Source organism: Pleurodeles waltl, chromosome 3_1 (genome assembly GCF_031143425.1).
Source record: "Pleurodeles waltl isolate 20211129_DDA chromosome 3_1, aPleWal1.hap1.20221129, whole genome shotgun sequence".
Lineage (NCBI taxonomy): Eukaryota > Metazoa > Chordata > Amphibia > Caudata > Salamandridae > Pleurodeles > Pleurodeles waltl.
The window spans coordinates 348,172,921-348,198,505 of NC_090440.1; the positions used below are offsets into that span (position 1 = coordinate 348,172,921).

Sequence of the window (25,585 nt, forward strand, 5' to 3'; positions counted from 1 at the left end):
CGGGTCTCAAGGCGCTAGGGACAAAGGGGGTGGTTATCGCTGCTCGAACAGCCAGGTCTTTAGGAGTCTCCGGAAAGCGGAGTGGTCCTGGGTGGTCCTGAGGCTGGTGGGGAGGGAGTTCCAGGTCTTGGCCGCCAGGAAGGAGAAAGATCTCCCACCCGCCGTAGAGCGTCGGATGCGAGGGACGGCGGCGAGTGCGAGGCCAGAGGAGCGGAGGGGGCGGGTGGGGACGTAGAAGTTGAGCCGTCTGTTGAGGTATTCCGGTCCCTTGTCGTGGAGGGCTTTGTGTGCGTGGGTGAGAAGTCGGAAGGTGATCCTTTTGCTGACTGGGAGCCAATGCAGGTGTCTCAGGTGTGCGGAGATGTGGCTGTTGCGGGGTACGTCGAGGATGAGGCGGGCTGAGGCGTTTTGAATGCGTTGCAGGCGATTTTGGAGTTTGGCGGTGGTCCCAGCGTAGAGAGTGGCATTAAAAAACAAATAAGTAAATATTACTAGAAAATTAGAATATGAATATTGGCGTGGGACACTAATACATCTGACTCTGAACTGAAATGATAACCACCACAGTCCACTTGCTCAGGGCAATTGTTTGTTTCCTTTTTCACCCAGCAAATATCTCTTAGGCTGATGATATTTGACCAGAAGGTCTATTATGTACAAGAAAGAACAAAAAACCCACCTCCAACAATAGTTCCACTGAGTGAAATCTCTGTGTTTGATAGAAGTCACAAGTCAAGCTGAAATCACCAGAATATAAACATACAAAAAGATACAAAGAATTATGGGCCTGATTACAACTTTGGAGGACGGTGTTAAACCGTCCCAAAAGTGACGGATATACCACCTACCGTATTACGAGTTCCATAGGATATAATGGACTCGTAATACGGTAGGTGGTATATCCGCCACTTTTGGGACGGTTTAACACCGTCCTCCAAAGTTGTAATCAGGCCCTATATCATTTTCTTTACTTATATGGATCAATTCATCTAATACTGGATACATATATAGACATAAATCGGTCTGTGAAACCTGGGGACCAAACAAAAATAAAAAGATCATTCACACAACTGCAATCACACTCATTAAAAACAGAAAAAAGATACAGTAGGACCTTTCTCTAAATCAAGACTAAGGCCCTCATTACGAGCCTGGCGGTCTGTGACCGCCAGGCTCGCGGTTGGCGGGAGCACCGCCGACAGCCCGGCGGTGCCCCGCAGGGCATTCTGACCGCGGCGCTTTGGCCGCGGTCAGTGCAGGAAAACCGGCGGTCTCCCGCCGGTTTTCCGCTGCCCGTTGGAATCCTCCAAGCTGCGCCGCCGAGGGGATTCCGACCCCCCCTACTGCCATCCAGTTCCCGGCGGTCCGCCCGCCGGGAACCGGATGGCGGTAGGGGGGGTCGCGGGGCCCCTGGGGGCCCCTGCAGTGCCCATGCCACTGGCATGGGCACTGCAGGGGCCCCCGTAAGAGGGCCCCTAAATGTATTTCACTGTCTGCTGCGCAGACAGTGAAATACGCGACGGGTGCAACTGCACCCGTCACACAGCTTCCACTCCGCCGGCTCGATTCCGAGCCGGCTTCATCGTGGAAGCCTCTTTCCCGCTGGGCTGGCGGGCGGCCTGAAGGCGGCCGCCCGCCAGCCCAGCGGGAATGTCAGAATTACCGCCGCGGTCTTTCGACCGCGGAACGGTAACCTGACGGCGGGACTTTGGCGGGCGGCCTCCGCCGCCCGCCAAGGTCAGAATGAGGGCCTAAGGCCCTCATTACGATTCCGGCGGGCGGTGGAGGCCGCCCGCCAGAATTCCGCCCTCCATAATACCGCTCCGCGGTCAGAAGACCGCGGAGGGTATTATGAGTTTTTCCCTGGGCTGGCGGGCGGTCTCCAAAAGACCGCCCGCCAGCCCAGAGAAAAACTCCCTTCCCACGAGGATGCCGGCTCGTAATAGAGCCGGCGGAGTGGGAAGGTGCGACGGGTGCTGTTGCACCCGTCGCGTATTTCACTGTCTGCAAGGCAGACAGTGAAATACATTTTGGGGCCCTCTTACGGGGGCCCCTGCAGTGCCCATGCCATTGGCATGGGCACTGCAGGGGCCCCCAGGGGCCCCGCGACTCCCCCTCCCGCCATCCGGTTCCCGGCGGGAGAACCGCCAGGAACTGGATGGCGGGAGGGGGAGTCGGAATCCCCAAGCCGGCGCAGCAAGCTGCGCCGGCTTGGAGGATTCCTTGGGGGCAGCGGGAAACCGGCGGGAGACCGCCGGTTTCCCTTCTCTGACCGCGGCTAAGCCGCCGCGGTCAGAATGCCCCGCGGGGCACCGCCGGCCTGTCGGCGGTGCCACCGCATCCCGCGGCCCTGGCGGACGTAATCCGCCAGGGTCGTAATGACCACCTAAGTAAAATATCAACATAATAATAAACGGAGAAATTACAAAAAGTTCATTCAAGAAAGAACTTCTCTTATAAAATCTTAGCTTAATCATCATTTTATTTCTGAAGTCATAGGGGGTTATTACAACTTTGGAGGAGGTGTTAATCCGTCCCAAATGTGACGGATATACCACCAGCCGTATTACGAGTTCCATAGGTTATAATGGACTCGTAATACGGCTGGTGGTATATCCGTCACTTTACCGTCACTTTTGGGATGGATTAACACCTCCTCCAAAGTTGTAATAACCCCCATAGAGTCTAATGTCTCCGGATCATATATCGAAAGTTCATATGGAGGGAAATGAGGTCCATTCCAAAGTCATGCCACAAATAAAGTGCCGACGCACGTTTCATTGCCACGTGACCAATAGGTCACCCACCTTCCTCAGGGCACTCAATAAATGTGTAGTATTAAAAGACCTCCCCAGGAGAGGCTGAAGTCTTGTTCTTTTGTTAATGTTTTTTTTCCCTGTCCCACTACTTTACCTTGGTCGTAGGGTACCCTTCAATAGATGTGGCTATTATGTATACGAGCCTTCAAATCTTAACATATATGTTTCTTCAGATATAGAGCAAGGGACACTGTGATGCCAAGGTTGACCTTAAAAGAAATGGTCCTCGCCATGCACTAACTGCCCGGGGCCCTAAAATTGACCTCCGAGGCAAGAATCAATGGGGATGCAGATTTCCCCTACAATTACTTTACTGAAACTGTATCTCTTTTGAAGGAGATACTTTTGGTGACATGCTAGGAATTTTGATGGGAATATGCAGTTCCTAGCATTGATATTTCTATTTTAGCACAAATGTATGCTGAGTGCCTAAAATTTTGCTTGAGCTCTAACTGCTTATACGTCAGATATCTTAGGATAGTGCCCATGTTAAGAGAGTTCTGTAGCATAGGCAGATCACTATATATTATTTCTAATTTAAATGCATGAACACCTATTAGAAAGTGGACGCTTCTGGTGTTGGGTCCTTGCAAATAACAAAGTATTCCGTTGACATTCACCCATTTTCCTGACGTCCCAATAATTAGCACTTTACTTGCAGCACATAAAGGGATAAAAACGTCTATTTGGGCTACAGGTAAAGAGCACTTGTCACGCATTTTACATGCAAACGTAGATTTGTGAAATTTTAACATATTCCACTAGCTGCTGCAAAATGTACAGAATTTAGTAGCAAAAACGTTTGGTGTTCCTCTGCAGCAGAAAGTATAACTTCATTACTTGAATGGAATTCAGACAGGGCGGAAATAATGATTTGTTAATAAAATGTTTTATTTCACTATTCAGAAAACCCATGTGTACATCAAGGTTTATAAGAATCTCATATATATTGCATTTCTTGTCAAGGCCCCTCATCTTTAATCCTCAAGTGCCTCCTGGTGCGACACACCACAATAAATATGAAACTTTCCTGGCTGGATGGATCTGGTCGGCAAGGGCGGATTCGTAATGGGAATAGAAGCTTTCAGAACAAATGACATTTACATTTTAGCTTCCCAGGCAGAGGAAATCACAATGATGGCTATTTTTGGTTTTCTTATCTTCTTTTTTTAATCTGGATGTTCTGAAATAGCAGCCTAGCCTCTTTAAAAGAAATGATGTGACAGCTCCTGTAAATAAACATGGCAAGTGCCTTCTTTGGTCACATTTGCGCTTCTATATATTCCCCGTGAAACAATGAACAATAAACACTGCCAACGCACTTCCAAAATCAGAACTAATTGTAAAGCAGCGGATCCTACAAAGAGCTGCTTCCAGCTTGGCGTTCAGGCATCTGCGTTAAACTGGAGCTGGTGTCCATGGCGGAATGCAGGTTGAATTGCTGTAGCAGTCTGAGGAGCCCAATGGGTACCGGGTGAGGCTATTGGCCTGGATGGCTTCGACTTTCAGCATAGCTCAAGGATAGTCTTAACATCCCATCTGCCCAGAGCTTGCGAGAGTTTACCACATGAGTGGCATTGCCAGCAAACCAATGTCTCTCAAACAAGGCTCTGATGGAAATTAAGTGCATCCTTCCAAAATGTTTCCATACTAAGCCCACATGGCAGTGACTTAGCTGAGCAAACGAGTTCTACCTTCTAAGGGGAGTTTAGTGGCTAGAATCCTCCTCTGTATATCCAATACATTAAATTTCTTGTGTAGTAGATCTTGAATCCTGTGTTGCACCATTGTTGCACCACTGTGCTCTTCTGACAGGCCTATGGAGTTCTCGGGATTCCAGACTCAGAAACGTTGTTTGTATCCCTGGTGGGCCACTGACTGAGTCTAGCCTCCCAGTTGTGTCACACGGTCCAAAAACAGCATAACCTGCCTGATACTATCTCATCCAATTTAGAGCTACACTCATTTTACTATGCAAGGCATATGTCTTAACATGTTCTTCTAATCTGAGTCAGTCTTCCACTCCCTGACCCAGATATTTTGTTGGGCTGCCCTGATGCACCCGCTTGAGAGCAGCTCCGCTTCTTGTGCTCCATAGTTGTGAGAATGATTTCATAACAATTACCTTCCTTCTGCATCATATAAAAAACAGTTAAAATATTTCAACATATATTTTTCAGTGTGTGATGACTGCTTGCTTAGATCTGAGTATAACCCTGTAGGCCATACAGGCCTTTATAAAGATGCCCTCCACATTGCAATTTACTATAGGTCTGGCTAGGGTTGTGGGCTTATCCTTAGTTGTAAGAGACAATATTCCCCCTCAATGAAGAAACCCATATGTAGAATCTTTACTACAACTATATCTGCTCCAACCATCAAATATATCTGAGCCGTGAAACACTGAAGTACTTATTTGGTGTCTCATGATAACAGTTCCACACTTGCTTGAAAGAGCAATGACATAGCACACTATACACTGATGGGCAGTTATATTTGCTCAACAAATCATCCCTTCCCAATCTCATTGGCTGGTGTCTCTTCCTTAGAGATAGGCCACCCTTTGGATTCCACTTCCTTGACTCTCTCCACAGATGACATACATCACACTGGCCACACATCCACTAAGGCCTGCCTGGAGGCAGACAATGGACAATCTCCTCTAGCACTTTTGTCTTGTCTACGGAGAGTGCTGAAGCCACAGGTGCATTTCTTTTTTGTTGCAACTAAGACTGTGACACCTCTCCATAAAGGAATCATGCTTCCTTTGCTTTAGAGTAGGATAATACAGGGGGTGAATAAGGGTGTTGTCTGCAGGAGTGCTTTTCCTTTGACCAATACCAGTTTAAACATCAAAATGTCCCCCTTATCATTGGGCTTTGCTTAATTAGGTCCCAGATTCCACCATTTCTTATGTCCATTTGTGAAGAGAGGTTGTGCAAGCATTGGTGCACCAAGATGACATAACTGTCATCTCTGGTGTTGTGTCGCACATGCTTCTTAATTACCTTTCAAAACATGAAACAAACATTTGGCAGGTATTGTGGAGCTTTATGAGTGATCTGGGACTGGCCCCGTGAATCATTGAATGTGGCCAGGTGCAGCTTGCCAATACTGGGACACATGCAGTAGTGCCTGTGTTAAACCTGGCATCCTTGGTGTGGTCTCCCATAACTTTTTGCCTTTAGTTCCCAGGTTGTTGCTGTGTGCTGGACTCTGTTTTTACTGTTTTTGTTACTCTGGGGACTCTACCACTGCTGATCAGTGCTAAAGTGCAAGTGCTCCCTATGTGAAATTGTATGTGTAAGTGGATTTTCCATGATTGGCATTTTGATTTACTAGTAAGTCCCTAGTAAAGTGCACTAGAGGTGTCTAGGGCCTGTAAACCACATGCTATTAATGGGTTTGCAGCACTGATTTTGCCACCCACATGAGTAGCTCTGTAAACATGGCTCAGACCTGCAACTGCAGTGTCTGTGTGCAGTTTTAAACTGTCAATTTGACCTGGCAAGTGTACCCACTTGCTAGGTCTAAACCTTCACTTTGTATATATGTAAGGCATCCCTAAGGTACGCCCTAGGTAGCCCAGGGTGCAGTGTGCAGTGTATGTTAAAGGTAGGACATGTACTGGTGTGTTTTACATGCCCTAACAGTAAAATACTGCCAAATTCAGTTTTCACTATTGCAAGGCCTATCTCTCTCATAGGTTAACATGAGGGCTGCCTTTAAATAGCCTTAAAGTGCAGTTTCCCTTTGAGAGCAGATATGGATTTGGAGTTTGGGGTCTCTGAACTCACAAATTAAAAATACATCTTTCAGTGAATTTGTTTTTTAGATTGTTGGTTTGAAAATGCCCTTTGAAAAAGCAGGCATTTTCGTGCTTTAACCATTCTGTGACTCTGCCTGTTTGTTGATTCTCTGTCTAGGTCAGACTGACAGTTGTGCTGTTTGTGAATCTCCTCTAGACAGTGACACAAAGAGAGCTGGGGTGTAGCCTGCATATCCTGATGAGCCATCTGGGCTAGAGTGGAGGGAGGAGTGGTCACTTACACTCGAATGGACTGTGTCTGCCCTCACAATGCAGTCTCCAACCCCCTGGTGTGTGTCTGGGGCCTGGCCTGGGCAAGGCAGGATCCTGTAAACAACAGAGACTTTTCTTTGAAGTTGGGCAACTTCAAAGGCAGAAGGGGTATATGTATTGGACCCAAAACCCCAGACTTTATATCACCTCAAGATTGCTTGAAGGATTCAAGAGGAACCTCTACCAGGGGAAGAGCTGAAGAGCTGAAGAGAAGTGCTGCCCCTGCCTGTGACTGTGCTTTGCTGGGCTATCCTGCAGTTGCAGCTTTTATCTCCAAAAGGCAACAAAAACTGGACTTTGTTGTCTATTCCTGCTTGAGAGGTATCTTCAAGGCCTTGGACTGAGCTTGCCTCCTGTTTTTGAAGCTTCATGGACAGCAAAGCCTTCACCAACCAGTCTCTGAGTCTGCATGCTGTGGACTCTAGCTTGTCAGAGGGTGTTATTCCCATTCCTGGGCCCCTGACAGTGAATTTCTGGTAAAATCCTGTAAAACGACGCCAGACAACGCTGTCCATGACGCTGCCTGCACCTGAAGCCTTGGACCTTGCAGAAGTGCGAAGACCTCGCTGACATCACAGGCCCTGCATCACCGACGCCGCTGATGTTCCAAGAACTCCCAAGATCGGAGTGTCATAGCACAGGCGTTCATGACACCCAACTCCGTCAAAGTGCCTGTTACCCTGTGATGAGACCACAACCCCGTGAAGTCGCCCCGCAGCATTGAGACTTTGCTGGAATTCGACTTTGCTGGAGGTCCCCAGGGACCGACTCCTCGCATCGGATCCAGCAACGCCTCACTCCCCGACTCTGTGCACTGACCTGTTTTCCACACTTTTGCTAAGGTACTATACCTGCGGTTCCTTGTGACTCAATAAACGGCGCCAGTGGCGTCACATTGTGGGAAACGTCTCTGTCACGATGCCGCTTAACATCAAATTGCAGCATTGGTGCTTCTAGGCACTATTTTCGTGTTTTTAATTGCTAACGTCATATTTTTAATTGTTGATTGTGGATTTTCATCGTATTTGGTCTTGTTCTACTTAGATAAATATTTACTATTTTTGTAAACCTGTGTGGTGTCCATTTTGTAGTGTTTCACTGTATTACTGTGTTTGTTGGTACAAATACTTTACATATTGCTTCTGGGATAAGGCAATCTGCTTGTGCGAAGAGCTACCAAGAGGGAGAGTGGGGGTTAACCAGGTGTGCTTCTCCTTTGCCCTGACTAGAGTAAAGGTCCTTGCTAGGACATGGGGTAACCTGACTGCCAACTAAAGACCACTTTTCTAACAGCTTGCATTTCTGTGTTCGGAGCAAAAGCCTGCAGGAGTTGAGAGAGGCCTCTTTAGTTTCCTCTTTGGTTGCCAATTATGAAACAAATGCCTCATTTATAGGGTCTTTGGCATCTCATTTTGCCCGAGTCTTTTTCTGAGTGTGAGTAGTTGGAGGGTAAAGGATCACAATGGAAACTGAGACCTTTCATAGACTCAGAAAGAATCCAACTGAACACACTGATTTGATAAAGGTGCCTAAGCCACTGAGTTAAATTACCATGCATTTAACTTGTGATCTGCAAGTAATTCGATCAATGCAAAAAAGCATTGATCAACTGAGCTATCTAAAAAAAATTCAAATATAAATCTGTAACCTGCATGTTATAGGCTGTGCTCTGTATTAGGCACATTAATCTTCTAGGTTACGCCCCAGTGGGTCAAATCTGTTTCCATAATTTAACCTTTTTGCTTAAACAAGTGCATTCAACTATCAAGAGTTATCTTGCCACTGTTATATTGGAAGTGGGAACCTCCTGGATATACAAAGATCTCAGCTGCAGGTGCCTCAACCTTGTAATTCGGTTTGTTTGTGACAAATTAAGCATGCAAGATCATCTTTTTTGCCACATCGGTCTTGTTAATTTCTTTGGGGCAGATTTTGGAAAAAATAATACATAGGCTAACTGTCGTTGAATCCGCTCCTCAAGACTCTACCCTTCAGGGCTCTGCCTCTTTTCTGCTGCCACACCTTATAGATCCTGGAGTAACTTATCTGCATTTCTAGCTTTGGAAAAGGAACATTAAAAGCAGCAGCGGCCACACACCTAGCAAGGCCTGTCATGTATGTTCTACTCTTGATCACAAGTGTTACTGGGATATAGGGAATCAAAAATCAGAGTGACGGCTGGCCTGCTTCCTGGGACATCCTGCTTGTTTTCAGCACCACAACGCTCTGGCCAAGGAAGATGTGCAAATACAAAGAGTACAAAGAAGAGACTGCAAGCGTCTGGGCAAGGTTAGGAAGATGGACGGGAGGGACGAGACCAGAAAAGTCAACTTACATTTATATCTGCGACAGCTGGCAAGAATGGTGTGTGAAAGGTAGGTGAGACCTCAATACTAAGTAACTAAAAGAAGATGAATCTTGAAAGACGCATTGATGGCAGGAAGGCTTGGTGCCACAGCAGACTGCAGTAAGAACTTCTGCGGTCACTCTCTGAATTGGAGGATAGATGTTTTTCGATGGAGGCAATGCTTTCCATAGAGACTGCTTGAGTTTTCTCTACACTACACTTTACCAAATGTATATTTTTTTAACTTATGTATCTCTGCAATTAATGCAACATATTTAAAACGAATTGGTGTTTTGTGTATTAATCAGTCTTTCCCATGCTTTTTCACTGTTGAGCATGGTGCCCGTTAGGGCTGCCCTTTTATACCAGCACTGTGTGCTTCATATATGGAACCACTGACCTTGGCTGGTCAGCCATCGCCTGATATTATTGTTTTTAACAATACCTTTAAATCAATGAACACATTAGCCTATGTTGATGACATTATAATAGCCACTACTGCACTAGACTCTGTTGTCCCTGCTTTTGGACATGTCACACAAGTCACACAGTGATAGGGCATACATTCGGGGACACAATAAACACAGCATAGTTTCAAGATTTCAAAGTGAATTTTCCAGAAACCATGCAACGTCTAAGCGCAGATTTCCTTGATCAACACTCAAGGCTGACCTATTATCAAATGTGACTCCCTTCTACAGAAAGTAAATACTGCAATTTACAACTCAAACTCACCAGCAGGATTGTTAAACTAAGATGTCTAAACTTTCTGCTTTCCTTCATTTATTCCAGGTGACTGACTACCTGCTATAGCACGAACTGCTTCTGCAGTCTCCTGATTTGCTTTTATTTGGAGAGTTATAGGACCCACCAAAACTTATAAATAGGCCGACTTACCATACCGCAGATGACAAAGGGCATTCACGACATGTTCTGCGGTGGAACGGCTGGGCAGCTCTCGGAAGTCAGGTCGCACAAGCCATTCATGCAGACTGTTAAAAAAAAAATCCGCCCAAAAATATTTTCTCAAATTCAGTCACCCAAAATTCTTTTAAAAGTTAAGCTAAAGGAATACCTTTGCACTTATATTTAATTTATTTATGTATTTGAGTTGTTGAGCTCATGCATACCCATGGGCTTAACAGCATGCCAGGGAGCTAGTCTTTTCCGAAATGCCAGGTTGTTGTGCTGAAAATAAAAGCAGAGCAGTTTCTAGAACTAGAGAGTTTGTATGACAAAGGCGCAGACTCCAGTCTAAACCTTATTAATGGCATTGCTGTGCAATATTTATATAGCGCTTACTACCCTATGTGGTGTGCTAAAGCGCTTGCCAACTTTGGTTGCCTGGTACATCATGTAGGGTGTAGGTTTGGAAGTGTGTTATCTGTGTTTTGTTTCTATGTTGTGCATGATGACCACAGAGGTGCGGTTATTGTGTTATAGGGTGCAGCGTTTAGCAGTATGATGAATGAAGTGTGAGAGAGAGGCAGTTTATGGTCTCCAGTAAGCTAGTAGCTCTGCAGGTAACTTTATGGAATTTCTTTGGAACATATTCCACTTAGCTCGTTACTGCAAGGGTTGTCCATTCTGAGATATTTTGTTTATGGTTCTGAGCAGATGACGAAATATTGAATACTTGATGTAGCAGTTTGCCTTTTAGGAATGTCTTACATTAGAATGCAGGAACTACTTCACACCAGTAGTGGTGTATTTGTCACATTCAATTCTTTATTTTTATATGCTATAGATACCTAAAGCAATGCTATTTGGGTATTTTCTCCAAAACATGCAAAAGACAATCATCATTTATGTATGCAATACAAACAGTATGTGTGACTGTCTGCTTGTACATGCGTCAGCACATTAAAGCCAATATTTGTTTATATTCCTACTCCACATATAACGGTTGGCTTCACAAGGAGGAATACACTTTGTCCCTTCGATTCAATGCTCCATCTACTTTTTGGATGACGTTCCTATTACCAGTTAAATAGATTTTCATAACCTTAAGGAGGTTTTATGTACTATTATGACATTTTCAGTTCGATGGCTTGAATTATCAATACCACATACCAAACCTCAGGCCATTGTCTTTGTCCATATGCAATAAATTTGCCTTGAACGAGGCTTAACGGCTGCTGACATCCACATGCATTGTTGACAGCGTAGCAGTGGCACCGTGAAGCCAGAAGGTCATTAATTAGGATCCCAATTGAAGGTCTTTGCAGTAGTACAGTGGGGCAAGAGTCATGGCTTAAAGGAGTAAGATGGAGACACAAGATATGAATTCATTGAGTCGGCTACATTTGGTCAGGATTAATCAATTCGAAAAAAAATAGTTTGTCCCCTTTAATAGCAAAGGTCACGTCACAAAGATGGAAATTAGTTTAAGTATGAGGCTCACATTGATGTTTAAAAGAAGAGCCTTGCAGGAAATGTCACTGAACTGTACCAAGATTTGACCAGAGAAGGCACAATGATACTTGTGAGTGCAGTTTAACAAAAACACAGCCCAACTCATGCTAGCACTTGTTCTCTAAGCACCTACCTCTGACAGTTGTTTCACTTTCATTGTCAGTAGTGACAGATGCAACTGCGTGGCCATCCTGCACCTGCCGTCTGAAAGAGTTTGTCGGTTATGGCTAGTAGACAGGAGCGGCTCACGGGGCCTTGTTGAGGCAGGCAGCACAGGGTATGCAGAGAGGGCGGTTACCTGCTTCTCCGCTGCGCCTCTCCTCTCCTGCACTGCAGGCACAGGCTCCCAGCCTGCCCTGCAGCCAATCCTGACGTTGCTCAAAGCAGCATTAGGATTGGCTGGGACCACCCAGCCAGGGTGCTCTCAGGCAGACTGGGAGCCTGTGCCTGCTGTTTTCTGACCAGGAACTATATTGCTGGGCTGGAAAGAGCCTACTGTGCATGTATGTTTGGCCGTCCCAAGACGGCCGGCCAAACATTCATGCGCACTGAGGGGAGTGCACAGTGCACTCCCCTCATCCTTGTCATCCCCAATGCCCACCCCTTTAACAAATGAAACGATAATAAACATGGTTTATTATTGTTTCGTTTTTCAAAGGATTTGCAGCAGCTGCTGCTGGCGGGGGGTGACGCTCCTTAGCAATAACGGAGGAACTGTGTCTGCTAGTAGAACTGGTTCAGCACTCCTGCCTATCCTGTATGCTTCCTCGAACATTATTAAGTGATCACTGCTTTTCATGAAGAATTGAAGCTGTTGCAACTGCTGCCAGTTCAGCAAGATACAAACATTAGAATTAGGCCGGCCATTATTCAAGTCAGTTGGCCTTAGCTATGGTTCCTTCTAATGAAGCAATGCCATTGGCTCATTAAAGGCTCTATTGAGTTGGTCTGAGCTCAAAGAATTGCTAATAAGTAGAGTAACAACAGGTGCAATGACCTCTGGAATTCTTCATTGTGCATTGGTAGGGCAAGGTTGTCACATAAACATTATGTGCCTGGAATCTGGGAGTTTTAGGGGGCTGTCCAGAAAATATTCTCAAAACATGATCTAGGGCCACATGCCCAAATGTTTTTAGCAGATGGAAACCGTTTACGACCGCTAAAAAGCCCTTTTGAATGTATTTACCCTAGTTTGTGAGTCTGTAACCTATTACCGACTCGCAAAATAGGATTTGCGATTCGATATTAGGAAGAGGCATGTTAAGGGTGTCTGCAGTGATATGTATGAATGTTTTGTGACCTTAAGGCGGTCACAAATCATTCACATTTTACTGATTCTGTGAAGGAGGTGGTAACCCGTTCGCAAACGGGAAGGGGTCCCAAAGGGACCCCTTCCCCTTTGTGAATGCTACTCTCAAAAAAAAAAAATGAAAAGAACACTTTTCATTTTGAAATGCATCCTGTTTTCCTATAAAGAAAACGGGCTGCATTTATTTTTCAAAATGATTTATTGAAAAAGCAATCACAGACATGGTGGTCTGCTGACTGCAGCTGGCCACCATCCCAGTGAGTGCAGACCATTCCTAATTGCGACCTGCCTCATGAATATTGATGAGGCAGATTCCTTACGACTCATTTGGGAATCACAAAAAGTGTCTCAGACACTGCTGTACATCACATTTTGCGGGTTTTTAATTGCGAATTGCTAAAAAGTCACAATTAGGAACTCGTAAAATGTAGCAATAGTACATGTGGCCCCTAGGTATCTTTCTAGCAAGTGCCTTCATTTTTCCAGCCTCAACTATCAGTTTTGTGGTTCCTGTACATGGTAGAAACATATCATGATCTGAAATTATATCTTCCAGAAATTTTGGACAGGATGGTTGCCATAAAAGATAAAATGTGGGTAACTCTCTGTTATTTTTAAATATCAACGATACTGTATTTAAAATGTGGCAGAAACATGGCATTCATTATTTTGGATAATTTCTTCAGTGCAATCATTTTACAATGTCTGATGGTCAACATGATTTCCCATAGTTACAATTATCCATCTACAGCTGTTATTTTCTTCTTTTATAGATATCCCCATGATTTCTTGCTTTTTTTCAAAATTATAGTAAAAACATGCTTGAACTATTATAGAATCTCTTCATAAGTGTGTGAGAGTCTGTTCATATGAGATGATAGTGCTTTAATTATGGATAGCAATGAATATAATAGATCTACAAAGCTCCAGGTCTTTCTATGTCAACACCTTATATGGCCGCATCTTGGTACCGACACATCAGCTTGGCTGCACAACGCATATTAGACGTGGTTCCATGCAATGCTCCACAACCAGGATTTAAGGTACTTTGTTCAGCAGGCCTAACTGGGTCCTTATAGACGGCCCATACTCCATCACGGTCGGCCTAAACTTGTGACTTAGTCCTGGGGGTCTGTGTGATTTGTTTCTGATATTTAAATCCAGAAGCTGTTTTCCACTAAATGTAAACACCAGTCCACTAAGCAAAAGCATTGAGAAGATTAAAACGGTGGAGGTTGGAAGTGTCTTGCAAAAGGAAGACTCAACACACTGGCTTATCTCTAAGATAAAGCCTTTTTTAACCATTATACCATGCAAACATTAACTTCAAAGATTTTCTTTTTTTGGAAGTGAAAAGGTTATCTATTTAAAACAAGTTAGTAATAAAGCAGTATGGAAGAAAATTAATTCAATAAAATGTAAGTTGGAAATTCTATTTTCAAAATAAAATATCCAGAATCAAGTATACTTTTTTTTGTAAAGCAGTTTTCTGTTTGGTGTTAGACGTTTTAATTTTACTAAAATTACATACATACCTATGTATATCCAAAAAAGAATTGACTTGAACAGACACTGCTGGAGTTTCAAAAAGCATCAAGAGTGTAGATTCCATTTGGAAAGTGGAATGCAATCCTGAGATTTTTTGAAGATGCAGTATTCAGGTGGTATTGTCAGTGCGAGAAGCTGGGTTACTGGTTGGCTTGGGTGTGAGCTCTGCTCAAGCAGCAACCCCACTCCTTGTCAGGTTAAGGCACAAGCAACATCAGATTAACCTGTGCTCCACCCAAAGTAGCTTTGCACAGAGCAGTCAGGCTTACAGTAGAGGAAATGTACAAAGTATTTGTGCAAAACTTCACACAGTAAAACAGTGAAAACACCACACAAAAAGATCCCACACCAAGTTAGAAAAGTAGGGCAAAATTTAATAAACCCATTGGCCTGTTGTATTTTTCACTTTTTTCTGCGGCGGCCTTCTGCAGCATACAACATTGGGGAATGGGTCAGCCCTCTTCAGCTACTGGCTAACTTTCCTCTGAGTGACAGCACTCTCCTCTTTTAAGAAGAGCACATCCACAAAAAGTAGCCATGGACTACTGTGGCAATGTGTGCTTTTTGTGACCAAAAATATTTTTACTTTTAGTCAATGATTTTTTTTTTATATTAGTGAGAGCCAAACAGTTCCCCAACAATAAAGTTTCACAAAACCAATGACGAAACAAGCATTCACTGTGCCAATAGGTGAACTAGCAGTGTCCCCCTCCAAAAACTCTACTTTCTTCAATGGTGAAGGTGTCCAACATCAGTTTGAGTGGGATGTGCTCTGAGAAAAACACAATGATTGAAGACCTGTATATGCAGGAAACAAAACCACGCATTTGTTACAATCTAACAACACAAATCAGAATAAAATTAACAATGATTACTTGGAAACAAAGAAATGCAGAAATAATTATATATATGCACACAAATGTATTTGGCTAAATCTTAGGTTCTGATAAGATGCCCACTGTCTTTTGGGTTGAAGGAGGAGCTGGGCTTACATGAATGAAGGTGGCAAACCTGTACACAATCTTAAACAATGTCTAATGTTATCCACAGGGACCACGGAAGCAGACAGTGAGGGAGATGAATGGTGGCATGGAGAAGAAACAAGCCTGGCTCACAAAGAACGAAAGGAAAGCTTTTTATGCTGCTGTGGCTGCTGACAGTTTCAGAGATGGTGTGAAAAGCTTACTGCAGGTGAGTGTGCTGAATGCAACACATTCTGCAGACCTTTCCAAAGCTGATGTTAGGGCTGTATGCGATTTAACACTGACGTCAGTCTTAATATCACCTTTTCATATTGTCTGCCAATGTAAGCTTCAATTTGATTTCAGACTTTCTTGTACAGAGTGGATCAGGTTAAATTCTGGATAGCTTGTATAAAAAATATTTGGGGAATGTGTGCTCACAAAGTACAACACTGTTACCAATCCTGTACATTCAATGTGAGAACAAAATGAGGATCTGGTGTTACACTTCTGAGATTCAAGAAACGGAATATTACTATAAAGGGACTTATAGAGGCAAGTACATGGACCTTGGTAACATGGTGAAACACATTATACAGAGGACGTCAGGTTAGCATCTTTAATGAGGACTGCTAGAATATCATAATGCAGTTGCAAAAACATTTACAATCGTAAAAACGTCTTTCATTACATCTTAATCACTAACTTTTTCACTTACTCCTTACACCTTCACCGGAAATTGTATAAGCTATGGGATGTCTGTTTTATAATTTTCTTAAAAAATGAAATATTGATAATCTAATATATGTTAATCCTTTTGACAGGAAAGAGGAGCTCTTGTGTGGTTCATTCACTCAGATTAGAGTCCTCGACTTGAGACCCACGTTTCCACAGATGTAGAGGGATCACCGTCACATAAATCTCCCCATCAGCCTTTACTACTCTAACATAAATTGAAAGCCCTTGGAAGAAGAGTTCCCCATAAAAACTATTATTGTTTGTGCTTGTGTGCTATAGATATTGAGGTGTTATGAGGGTGATTTTATGCACACAAAAAAAACAATTACCATTTTTAAAAACGAGTGAATAGGCCTTTGTTTCTTTCTTCACGGTGTCTATGTCTTTTTCTGACTCCTTGCTCTTTCTTGCCAGTAGCCCATATGTAGGTTGTAGGATTTGTCTTGGCAACAGATTTTGTCTCAGCTGCAGGTGCTATGTCTCTTTTAGGCCTTGTGTGGGCTGCATTATTTTTTGAAGCTGTAGACCTTGTCTCGGCTGTAGGCCCTATCGTAGCTGTGGGTATGTTTTTGGATGCAACCAATGTCTCCGGTTTCAGCCTTGCTTTGAGAAACTTTCTAGGTAGTAGGTCTTGTGCTTGTTTTGGCTCTTGTAGACGTGGAACTCCATGCTCTGGTGAATAACAAAAAGTACAGAGAATTTGCACTTCCTTTAGCACAAATGTAGCTACAAAGAAGATGAGAAATGTACAAAAGATAAGTAAAAGGGAAAAGTCCTGAAGAATGGGGAAAGAGATGCAGGCAGTACAAGAGTGATAGCTTGAGCCAGAGGATCTTCAGATTCTGCCTGCAAAGATAGGGTGTATTGCAAATCCGAAAAGCATAGCACAATGATAATTGTCATCTCCAAGTGTTACACTGTGCACCAAATATCTTGATTGTACTTGCCACATATAGTGGAGTATTCAAGTTTTCTGCTTTGTAGTGATGCTGGTAAAGGGAGTGAGTACAGTTCTTTTAGAGTAAGTGAGATTGGACCTGAGATGGTACTTCTGTTCTTTTTAAAAAATATATATTTTAATTATTTTGCATGTGTACAAAAAGAATGAGGCCAGATGGGCCAATACACAATCAATGATCTATGACATCATAAGGAAAAAACCCTGCGCGTAAATACCGCACCCCACCGCACACCCCACAGTCTGTAATCACACACAGCAAATTCCTGATACAAATCATCTGCACACTGCCCCCTTCTAACCCATTCCTATCCCTCAAAAGTCTGGATTTTGTCCTTCATCATTTGCACTTCAGATCAGGGGGGCGCAGCACTATACCTCTATAGTCCGCCCACCTCTGCCATATTTTATAGTAAATGTGAGGGCAACCCTAGCCTTGTGTACTGCTATTTCCAACCCCATACAATGATCTAACCCCTTATTCCAAACTGCCAGGGATGGGGGATGGGGAGGTCTCAGACCACCACTCGTGCTGTGTCACGCTTGGCCAGGGTCAGGCCCCAAAAAAGTAAGAATTGTCGATATCTGTCTCCCCCCTCCCCCCCAAGCCATCAGTGAGATGAAGAAGTGTCATTTTGGGGTCCATCAGAATCAACCAGGAGAGGACCTCTGTAGGAAAGTACCCTTTTTCTTGGCATGGTTACCTCCTTTTTCTGCCTGATGTCAGAGTGCTTGACTGTGTTCACTGGGATCCTGCTAAGCAGGACCCTAGTGATTATGCTCTCCCTCCCAAAACTCTGTATTTCACCCGCAATTGGCACACTGGTGCCCCATTATAAGTCCCTAGTATATGGTAGGTGCCCAGGGCATTGGGGTTCCAGGGGATCCCTATGGGCTGCAGCATATATGTTGCCACCCATAGGGAGCCCATGCAAAGGCTTCTGCAGGACTGCCATTGCAGTCTGCGTGAAAAGGTGCGAGCACACTTTCACTGCCATTTTTCAGTACACCAGGTCACTTATAAGTCACCCCTATGGCAGGCATTCTAGCCAGAGGGCAGGGTGCAAAGTACCTGTGTGTGAGGGCACCCCTGCACTAGCAGTGGTGCCCCCACGAACTCCAGGCCCCTTATCCTGGTTTTGTGAGTGCGGGACACCATTTTATGGATGTACTGGACATAGCTCACTATCTATGTCCAGCTACATAATGGTAACTCCAAACATAGGCATGTTTGGTATCAATCATGTTGGAATCATACCCCAAGGCTTTTGCAAGCATTGGTTGTATGATTCCATGCACCCTGGGGGCTTCTTAGAGGACCCCCACTATCGCCATTACAGCCTTCTGAGGGTTTCCAGGCAGCCCAAGCTGCTGCCACCTCCCGGACAGGTTTCAGCCCTCCTATTGCTTGAGAAGCTCGATCCCAGGAAGGCATAACAAAGGATTTCCTTTGGGAGGGGTTTGTTACACCCTCTCCCTTTGGAAGTAGGTGTTACAGGCTTGGGAGGGGTAACCTCTCCAAGCCACTGGAAACGCACATTTGGTGCCCTCCTTTCATAAACCAGTGTGTGTCTGTCGCGAAACTGGACAAAGGAAAGTGAAGTGACCACTCCCCTATCCATCACCACCCCAGGGGTGGTGCTCAGAGCTCCTCCAGAGGGTCCCTGGGTTTTTGCTATCTTGGATTTCAGGTTGGCAGGGAAATCTGGGAGCATCTGAGTGGCCAGTGCCAGCAGATGACATCAGAGCCCCCTCCTAATAGGTGGTCACCCAGCTAGGTGACCAATCCCCCTTTTAGGGCTATTGAGGGTCTCTCTCTTGGGTGGTTCCTCAGATTCGGATTTCAAGACTCCAGTTCGACTTCTCACTGAAGAAACTGCATCTGGACTCTTCAGGACACTACAAGCCTCAACAAAGAAACAAGACGCCTTCTGCAACATTGTATCTCTGGCTCCTTCCAGCAACTGCAACAGTTCCCCGGTAGTGCATCCTCAGAGAACAGCCCATCTTCAAACTGCATCAGAAGAACAAAGGAATCTCCCTTGGGGTGAAGGAGTCGCTCCCTTGCTTCTGCAGGCTCCAACTGTGACGACGACCAGCTGCGTGTATCCCCTCTCCTTCTGAGCTGCATGGATCCTGCATCACGTGTAGTGGACTGAAGTATTCCCAACGGTCCTCTCTTCCAACTGTCCAACTTTGATGGAGGTAAGACCTTGCCTTCCCATGCAAGACAGTCGCCCCGTGCACCGTGTCCTTTGCAGATACCAAGTCTTGTTGGCATCCTTCCTCCAAGATCTTCGTGCATCTTGAAGCTCCAGCCCCCAGCATTCTATTCTGCAGCGCACATCTCCCTGAGTAGTTCTCTGGCAGCGTGGGTTTCTTTCTTGTAGTGCTGCGCAGTGCTCCACAGCTACCTCTGGAGAGCCTGGCTTTTAGACACTGACTACACTACACTAATAAGGGATACCTGAACCTGGTATAAGGTGTAAGTACCATAGGTACCCACCACAAACTAGGCCAGCCTCCTACAACTTCGCCTAGGCAGGCCGTCACTCCACGTCAGCATCCCTGCAACTCGGGACAGCTCCACACTGGATGAATAAAAGTGCCCTAATCCACACAACATGGGAGAGAGGTCAGGGAGGCAATCAAACCCATATGCCAGAGTATATGGAGTGTAAATAAACCATGTGAATGTACTTAAATTGGATCAACCTAAGCTTGGCTGCAACAGCAGCTGCCTGAGACGCCACTAGCTCCTCTGTTCAATCTTTATTCTCCAGAGTCCCCACGTCCGCCTCCTGTGCTGCCCGAAGGGCTAAGAAGGTATCTGGTATGATCGAAATAAGTGTCTGGTAAATCTTAGCGACTTTATGAGACCCATGAGGAGTTTGCCCTCTAAAGGATTAAACTCAGGGAGGTCGGTCAGAGCGGTAATGTACAGGGTCAGAGCATGGTGAAGCTGAATGTATCTATGAAATTGGCTGCAATGCACCTGATATTTGTACTGTAGGACCTGAAACAATCCAGACCGGCAGGGGCTCTATGGCTAGAGCAAATAGCAGGAGGGAGAGAGAAAAACCCTGCCTCACCCCCCCGCTGCATCGGAAACAGAGCTGATTGGGCACCTGCCACCCAAACCAACACTGTCAAATCAGTATAGAGCAGCCAAATATAATAAAGAAATCTAGGGTCAAAGTTGAGACGCTGAAGGTGAACGAACAGGTACTCCCAACTCACAGAGACAAAACCTGTGTCTATGTAAGCCAGGAGAACCACTGCTGGACCCTCCAATCTGTTGGCAAGTGCTAGTGTGTTACATAGGGGCTGAATATTGTGGTGGATGTACCAAATTGGGGATCATACGTACCAGCCTATTTGCAAGAGCTTTTGCTAGGATCTTTACTTCAAGGTTCAACAAGCAAATCAGACACTATGAAGCGTGTTCCTCCACCTGGCAACCAGGCTTGGGGAATACTACGATCTCTGCATGGAGCAAATCGGGAGGTAGGGAGGAGGTAAGGATCACCTGGTGAACCACCCCTAACATGTAATTACAAGGTTTGGGCATATATACCTCATAAAACCCACAAGGAAACCCATTAGGTCCTGGGGCATTCCCAGTGTTTAATCCTGCCAGTGCCAACAATAGTTTGCATCATCTACGGGACCATGCTCTGTTGCAGTGAGTTTCTTAAGGGCCAGAGCCTGCACATAGTCAACAATCTGCTCAAGGGGAAGGGCTTTGCTCCTAGCATAATCCTACCGAAGGTGGGCAGCGAAGCTGCTGCTTATTTTCTGTGGATCTTTGAGTTGTATACCACAGGACTCCCAAACCAATGGGAGAGGAGGGGAGTGGAAAACACCTTCACATAGTCTATGGAGCATTTTACTTGATTTGTCTCCCATTGATAAATGCGAATCTGAGCCACCCGCCAGGACAGTTTAGCTCCATCTAGCATTATCTGTTGGTATTGAAGCTGCAAAAGACCCAGTTGCCTGCGTACCACCTGCCAATCTGCATGGCGACTCTGCTGTCTAACTCTGCCATTTAGGTTTCAAGCTCTTCTAAGTCTTGGGCTCTACACCACCACTTCCTTGTGCAATAACTAATGTCCACTCCTGCAGCATAGGTTTCAAGGCCTCCCACAGTGTGATATGGGACAATGCAGGTGCACTGTTGTGCATGAAATGGACTACTGTTCTTAAGTATTTTTCAGGAAGAATAGCTTTCACTTTGTGGATATGATAAGTTGGTGCCATGCGATCAGAGATTGGAATTGATTTGAAATCGTAGGGATTTGTCTCAGACCACTGGTTTACGCATTGCGCTGTCAAGACTCATTATTGAAAGCCATTCCTGAACACTTTCCAGGTGATTGGCACTCACGATCAGCATAAACTCTGGCTGCAAGAGGTCAAGGTTCATGGATAACTTAAACACACTGCAATGGATGATGGTGACACAATCTTTGAGGAGGTTAACTTAATTTACAGATACGCCTTTTAAAGAGAGTTGAGTCAGCTAGGGCATCTCCTCAGGATTAATTACATGCCTGAAGGCTACTCAGGAAAAGATGGATTATTGGAGACTCCAGTGGTCACAGGGATGGTATGAGATCTGCAGGTGATCATCAGCATTGTAGGAAGCTGGCTCTTTATATAGTGGTCCAAAATGAGTTGCACTGTGCAAAGAGTCCAAGCAAACCCCAAAGGTATCAGAGAGGCACAAATGACACCCAAAATTCTCTCTTTTGTGGTAGTGTGGTTGAGCAGTTAGGCATATCAGAGGGGAGTACTAAGCATGTAAGGCCCACACTCATACAGTAAGTGAGACACACGCTCAATAAAGGATTCCAACACCAATTTATAAAAATAGCACATACTTTTATATAAACTTTGATACCAAGCTCACCAGAATCAGGTGAATTGCTCCTTGAGGGTCAGGTACAGCAGGCAGGCTAGCAGGGTTGGCACCAAGTCAGTCGTGCTCTGCGGTTATCGAGTTCAGCAGGCTTCATGGTCACTCCTTCGTTTGTGTCCAGAGAAGATCTGTTTTCCTGGTATCAGGGGGTCCCCTAAATACTCAATTTAGGGGGTTTTAATGGGTGTGAAAGGTGGTAGCCAATTGGCTACTTACCAATGGGATCAATACACCCCCTAGATTACCACTTCCAGTGGGGAGTGGGCACTTCCCTGTCCAGAGCTCCTAAATTCCACCACACACAAGATAGCAGAATTTCCTAGGCTGTGTCCTCTTTAGGCTGGTCACCCTATGGGTGTGTCCAGCCTAGAAATGCAACACACCTCCTGCATAGCTAATTTTCCAAACTGTCTAGGTGCCAGATGGGCCCTGGGGAGGTGGGAAAGGGGGGGTCAGCATCTCCCGCTGAGGAAGGCAGTTCTGCATTCCAAAGGCGGTGGACCTCTTCGAAACTCCCTGCCTTGAAATGCAGCTTATCCTGTGGGGAGGGGCATGCAACACCCCTGTCTGAGCAAACTTTGTTTCTGACCTCCAGAGAGCAAAGTCTGTCACCTTTAGCGGTCAGAATCTCATCTGTTTGTCGCAGACTGGTCAGAACTAGTCAGTGAGCTCACCAACAGTCAGTAGGTTTTCAGGGGGCACCTCTGAGGTGCCCTCTGGGGGCATGTATTAATAAATCCATCACTAGGATCAGGGAGGGTTTATTAATACTAGATATTTGATACCAAACATCCCTATTTTCAGTAAAGTCATCATGTAGCTGGGGAACTCGAATTGACCAGTGTCCAGCACATATTCAAAATGGCTTCCCTGTTCACTTACTATGTCGAAGAATCGACAAAGACATTGCAGGGACATACCTGCTCTTGCAGCTATTTTCACACATGTAATATAATGCACTGTGACTTAGGGCTAAAGGGCCTGCTGTAAGTGTGACTTACAAATATTACATGCAGTGTTTAGGAGATATGGCACACAGACATGTGTCATGTTGTGTTTTCACTTTTAAGGAGCACCTTGTCACGCAGCCTGTAATGGCAGTTTGCATGAGGTTGGTGCTGAGTCCTTTAGAGTGGCAGAAGATGTTCTGCAGCTTCTAGGGGCCATCCTCAGTACCCATGGCCTAGGTACCAGGGGTACCATTTACTATGGACTTATAGGGGTGCTGAAGGGCCTGGTCACTTGAGGATCAAGTGACTAGGTTTCTTGTTTTGGGGAAAGAACACTGGTACTGGGAACCCGGTTAGTAGGAACCCAGTGCCCTGCAGAGAAGACGGAGACACCAACTGCTTTGGCCCCAGCCCTACCGGCCTGTCTCCCCACTTCGAGAGAAACTGCAACAGCGACGCGCTCCCCAGGGTCCAGCGACCTCTGAAGCCTCAGAGGACTACCCTGCATCTAAAAGGACCAAGAACTCCAGAGGACAGCGGCCCTGTTCCAAAGAAACCAAAACTTGCAACAGAGAAACAACTTTAAAAGGACTCCACGTTTCACGCCGGAAGCGTGAGACTTTCCACTCTGCACCCCACGCCCCCGGCTCGACCTGCGGAGAAACAACACTACAGGGAGGACTCCCCGGCAACTGTGAGCCCGTGAGTAGCCAGAGTTGACCCCCCTAAGTCCCCACAGCGACGCCTGCAGAGGGAATCCAGAGCTCCCCCTGACCGCGACTGCCTGCTTCAAAGAACCCGATGCCTGGTAAAGACACTGCACCCGCATCCCCCAGGACCTGAAGGATCCGACCTCCAGTGCAGAAGCGACCCCCAGGTGGCCCTCTCCCTTGCCCAGGTGGTGGCTACCCCGAGGAGCCTCCCCCTTGCCTTCCTGCTTCGCTGAAGAGACCCCAGGGTCTCCCATTGAAACCAATTGCAAACCCGACGCCTGTTTGCACTCTGCACCCGGCCGCCCCCATGCCGCTGAGGGTGTACTTTTTGTGCTGACTTGTGTCCCCCCCCCGGTGCCCTACAAAACCCCCCTGGTCTGCCCTCCGAAGTCGCGGGTACTTACCTGCTGGCAGACTGGAACCGGGGCACCCCCTTCTCCATTGAAGCCCATGCGTTTTGGGCACCACTTTGACCTCTGCACCTGACCGGCCCTGAGCTGCTGGTGTGGTAACTTTGGAGTTGCCTTGAACCCCTAACGGTGGGCTACCTTGGACCCAACTTTGAACCCTGTAGGTGGTTTACTTACCTGCAAAACTAACAAATACTTACCTCCCCCAGGAACTGTTGAAATTTGCACTGTGTCTAGTTTTAAAATAGCTTATTGTCATTTTTGCCAAAACTGTACATGCTATTTTGCTGATTCAAAGTTCCTATGATACCTGAGTGAAATACCTTTCATTTAAAGTATTGATTGTAAATCTTGAACCTGTGGTTCTCAAAATAAACTAAGAAACTATATTTTTCTATATAAAAACCTATTGGCCCGGAATTGTCTTTGAGTGTGTGTTCCTCATTTATTGCCTGTGTGTGTACCACAAATGCTTAACACTACCCTCTGATAAGCCTACTGCTCGACCACACTACCACAAAATAGAGCATTAGAATTATCTCTTTTTGCCACTATCTTACCTCTAAGGGGAACCCTTGGACTCTGTGCATGCTATTTCTTACTTTGAAATAGTACATACATAGCCAACTTCCTACAATCAGCTAACTGGGTAGTGACGGTCTCAGATCTGCACTTGGGATTGAATTCATACTGGTAGTCTTAGAATTGTTCTTGATTTTTTTCATTGTGTTGAGCTGTATCTATTTGATTACTTTACACAGAAATAGTAGCCATGAGTTAGGTGAGCAAGTGGCCAGGTTGTCTTGGTACATATTAGGTTTCTTCAGCAAGAGCAAGATTTGTCTGGCCTTGGAGGAGTTGAGGGACGTTCCTTGGGTGAGGAACACATTGACAATGTTCAGGAGTTGTTTTAGGGCTTTACCAAACATTGACCTTCACTGAACATGTTCAGATTATTTTGATTTAATCTAATGTTGATTTTAGTGCCTAAAGAAAGCATCAAATGTTCTCAGTGTATATCAAGTGGGAGTAAGTCAGTGAGAAGTGGATATTAGAGGGATCACTGGAACCTCTGTGCTATCAAAGTGGTGTGAAACATGTTAATCTTCACTATGAAGAAGTTATTGATGGCAATACATTCTCTTTTTAATATTTAATGGATGATTTAGTGGTGAGATTCACATAATGCTTGAAAGCTTTCAAGAGTTCTGTGATGAAGGTAGTGTAATGATTATCCCTGATTTCTGTGATTATAATGTTGCTACCATATAGAATAATAGACAACACAAGATACTGCTTAATTAACTTATTAGAGTGTTGCAGGTATCACTAAACTGATCTCTGAGAAGGCTGGGGGAAAAGGTTGTAGTAGCATCTGAAGACACTACTAGATTGAAAACCCAACTGCCTG

At 45.2% G+C, this 25,585-nt stretch overlaps 1 protein-coding gene across 3 annotated transcripts in view; it reads left to right on the plus strand.

Moving 5' to 3' along the window:
• Nucleotides 1–25,585, plus strand: part of SLC12A1 (solute carrier family 12 member 1) — a 372,378-nt gene that overhangs the window by 216,147 nt on the left and 130,646 nt on the right. For all 3 annotated transcript variants that reach the window (XM_069222497.1, XM_069222494.1, XM_069222496.1), the window contains exon 18: nucleotides 15,570–15,710. In XM_069222497.1, the coding sequence (XP_069078598.1) occupies nucleotides 15,570–15,710 (141 nt within the window). The remainder of the gene's footprint in view (nucleotides 1–15,569; nucleotides 15,711–25,585) is intronic.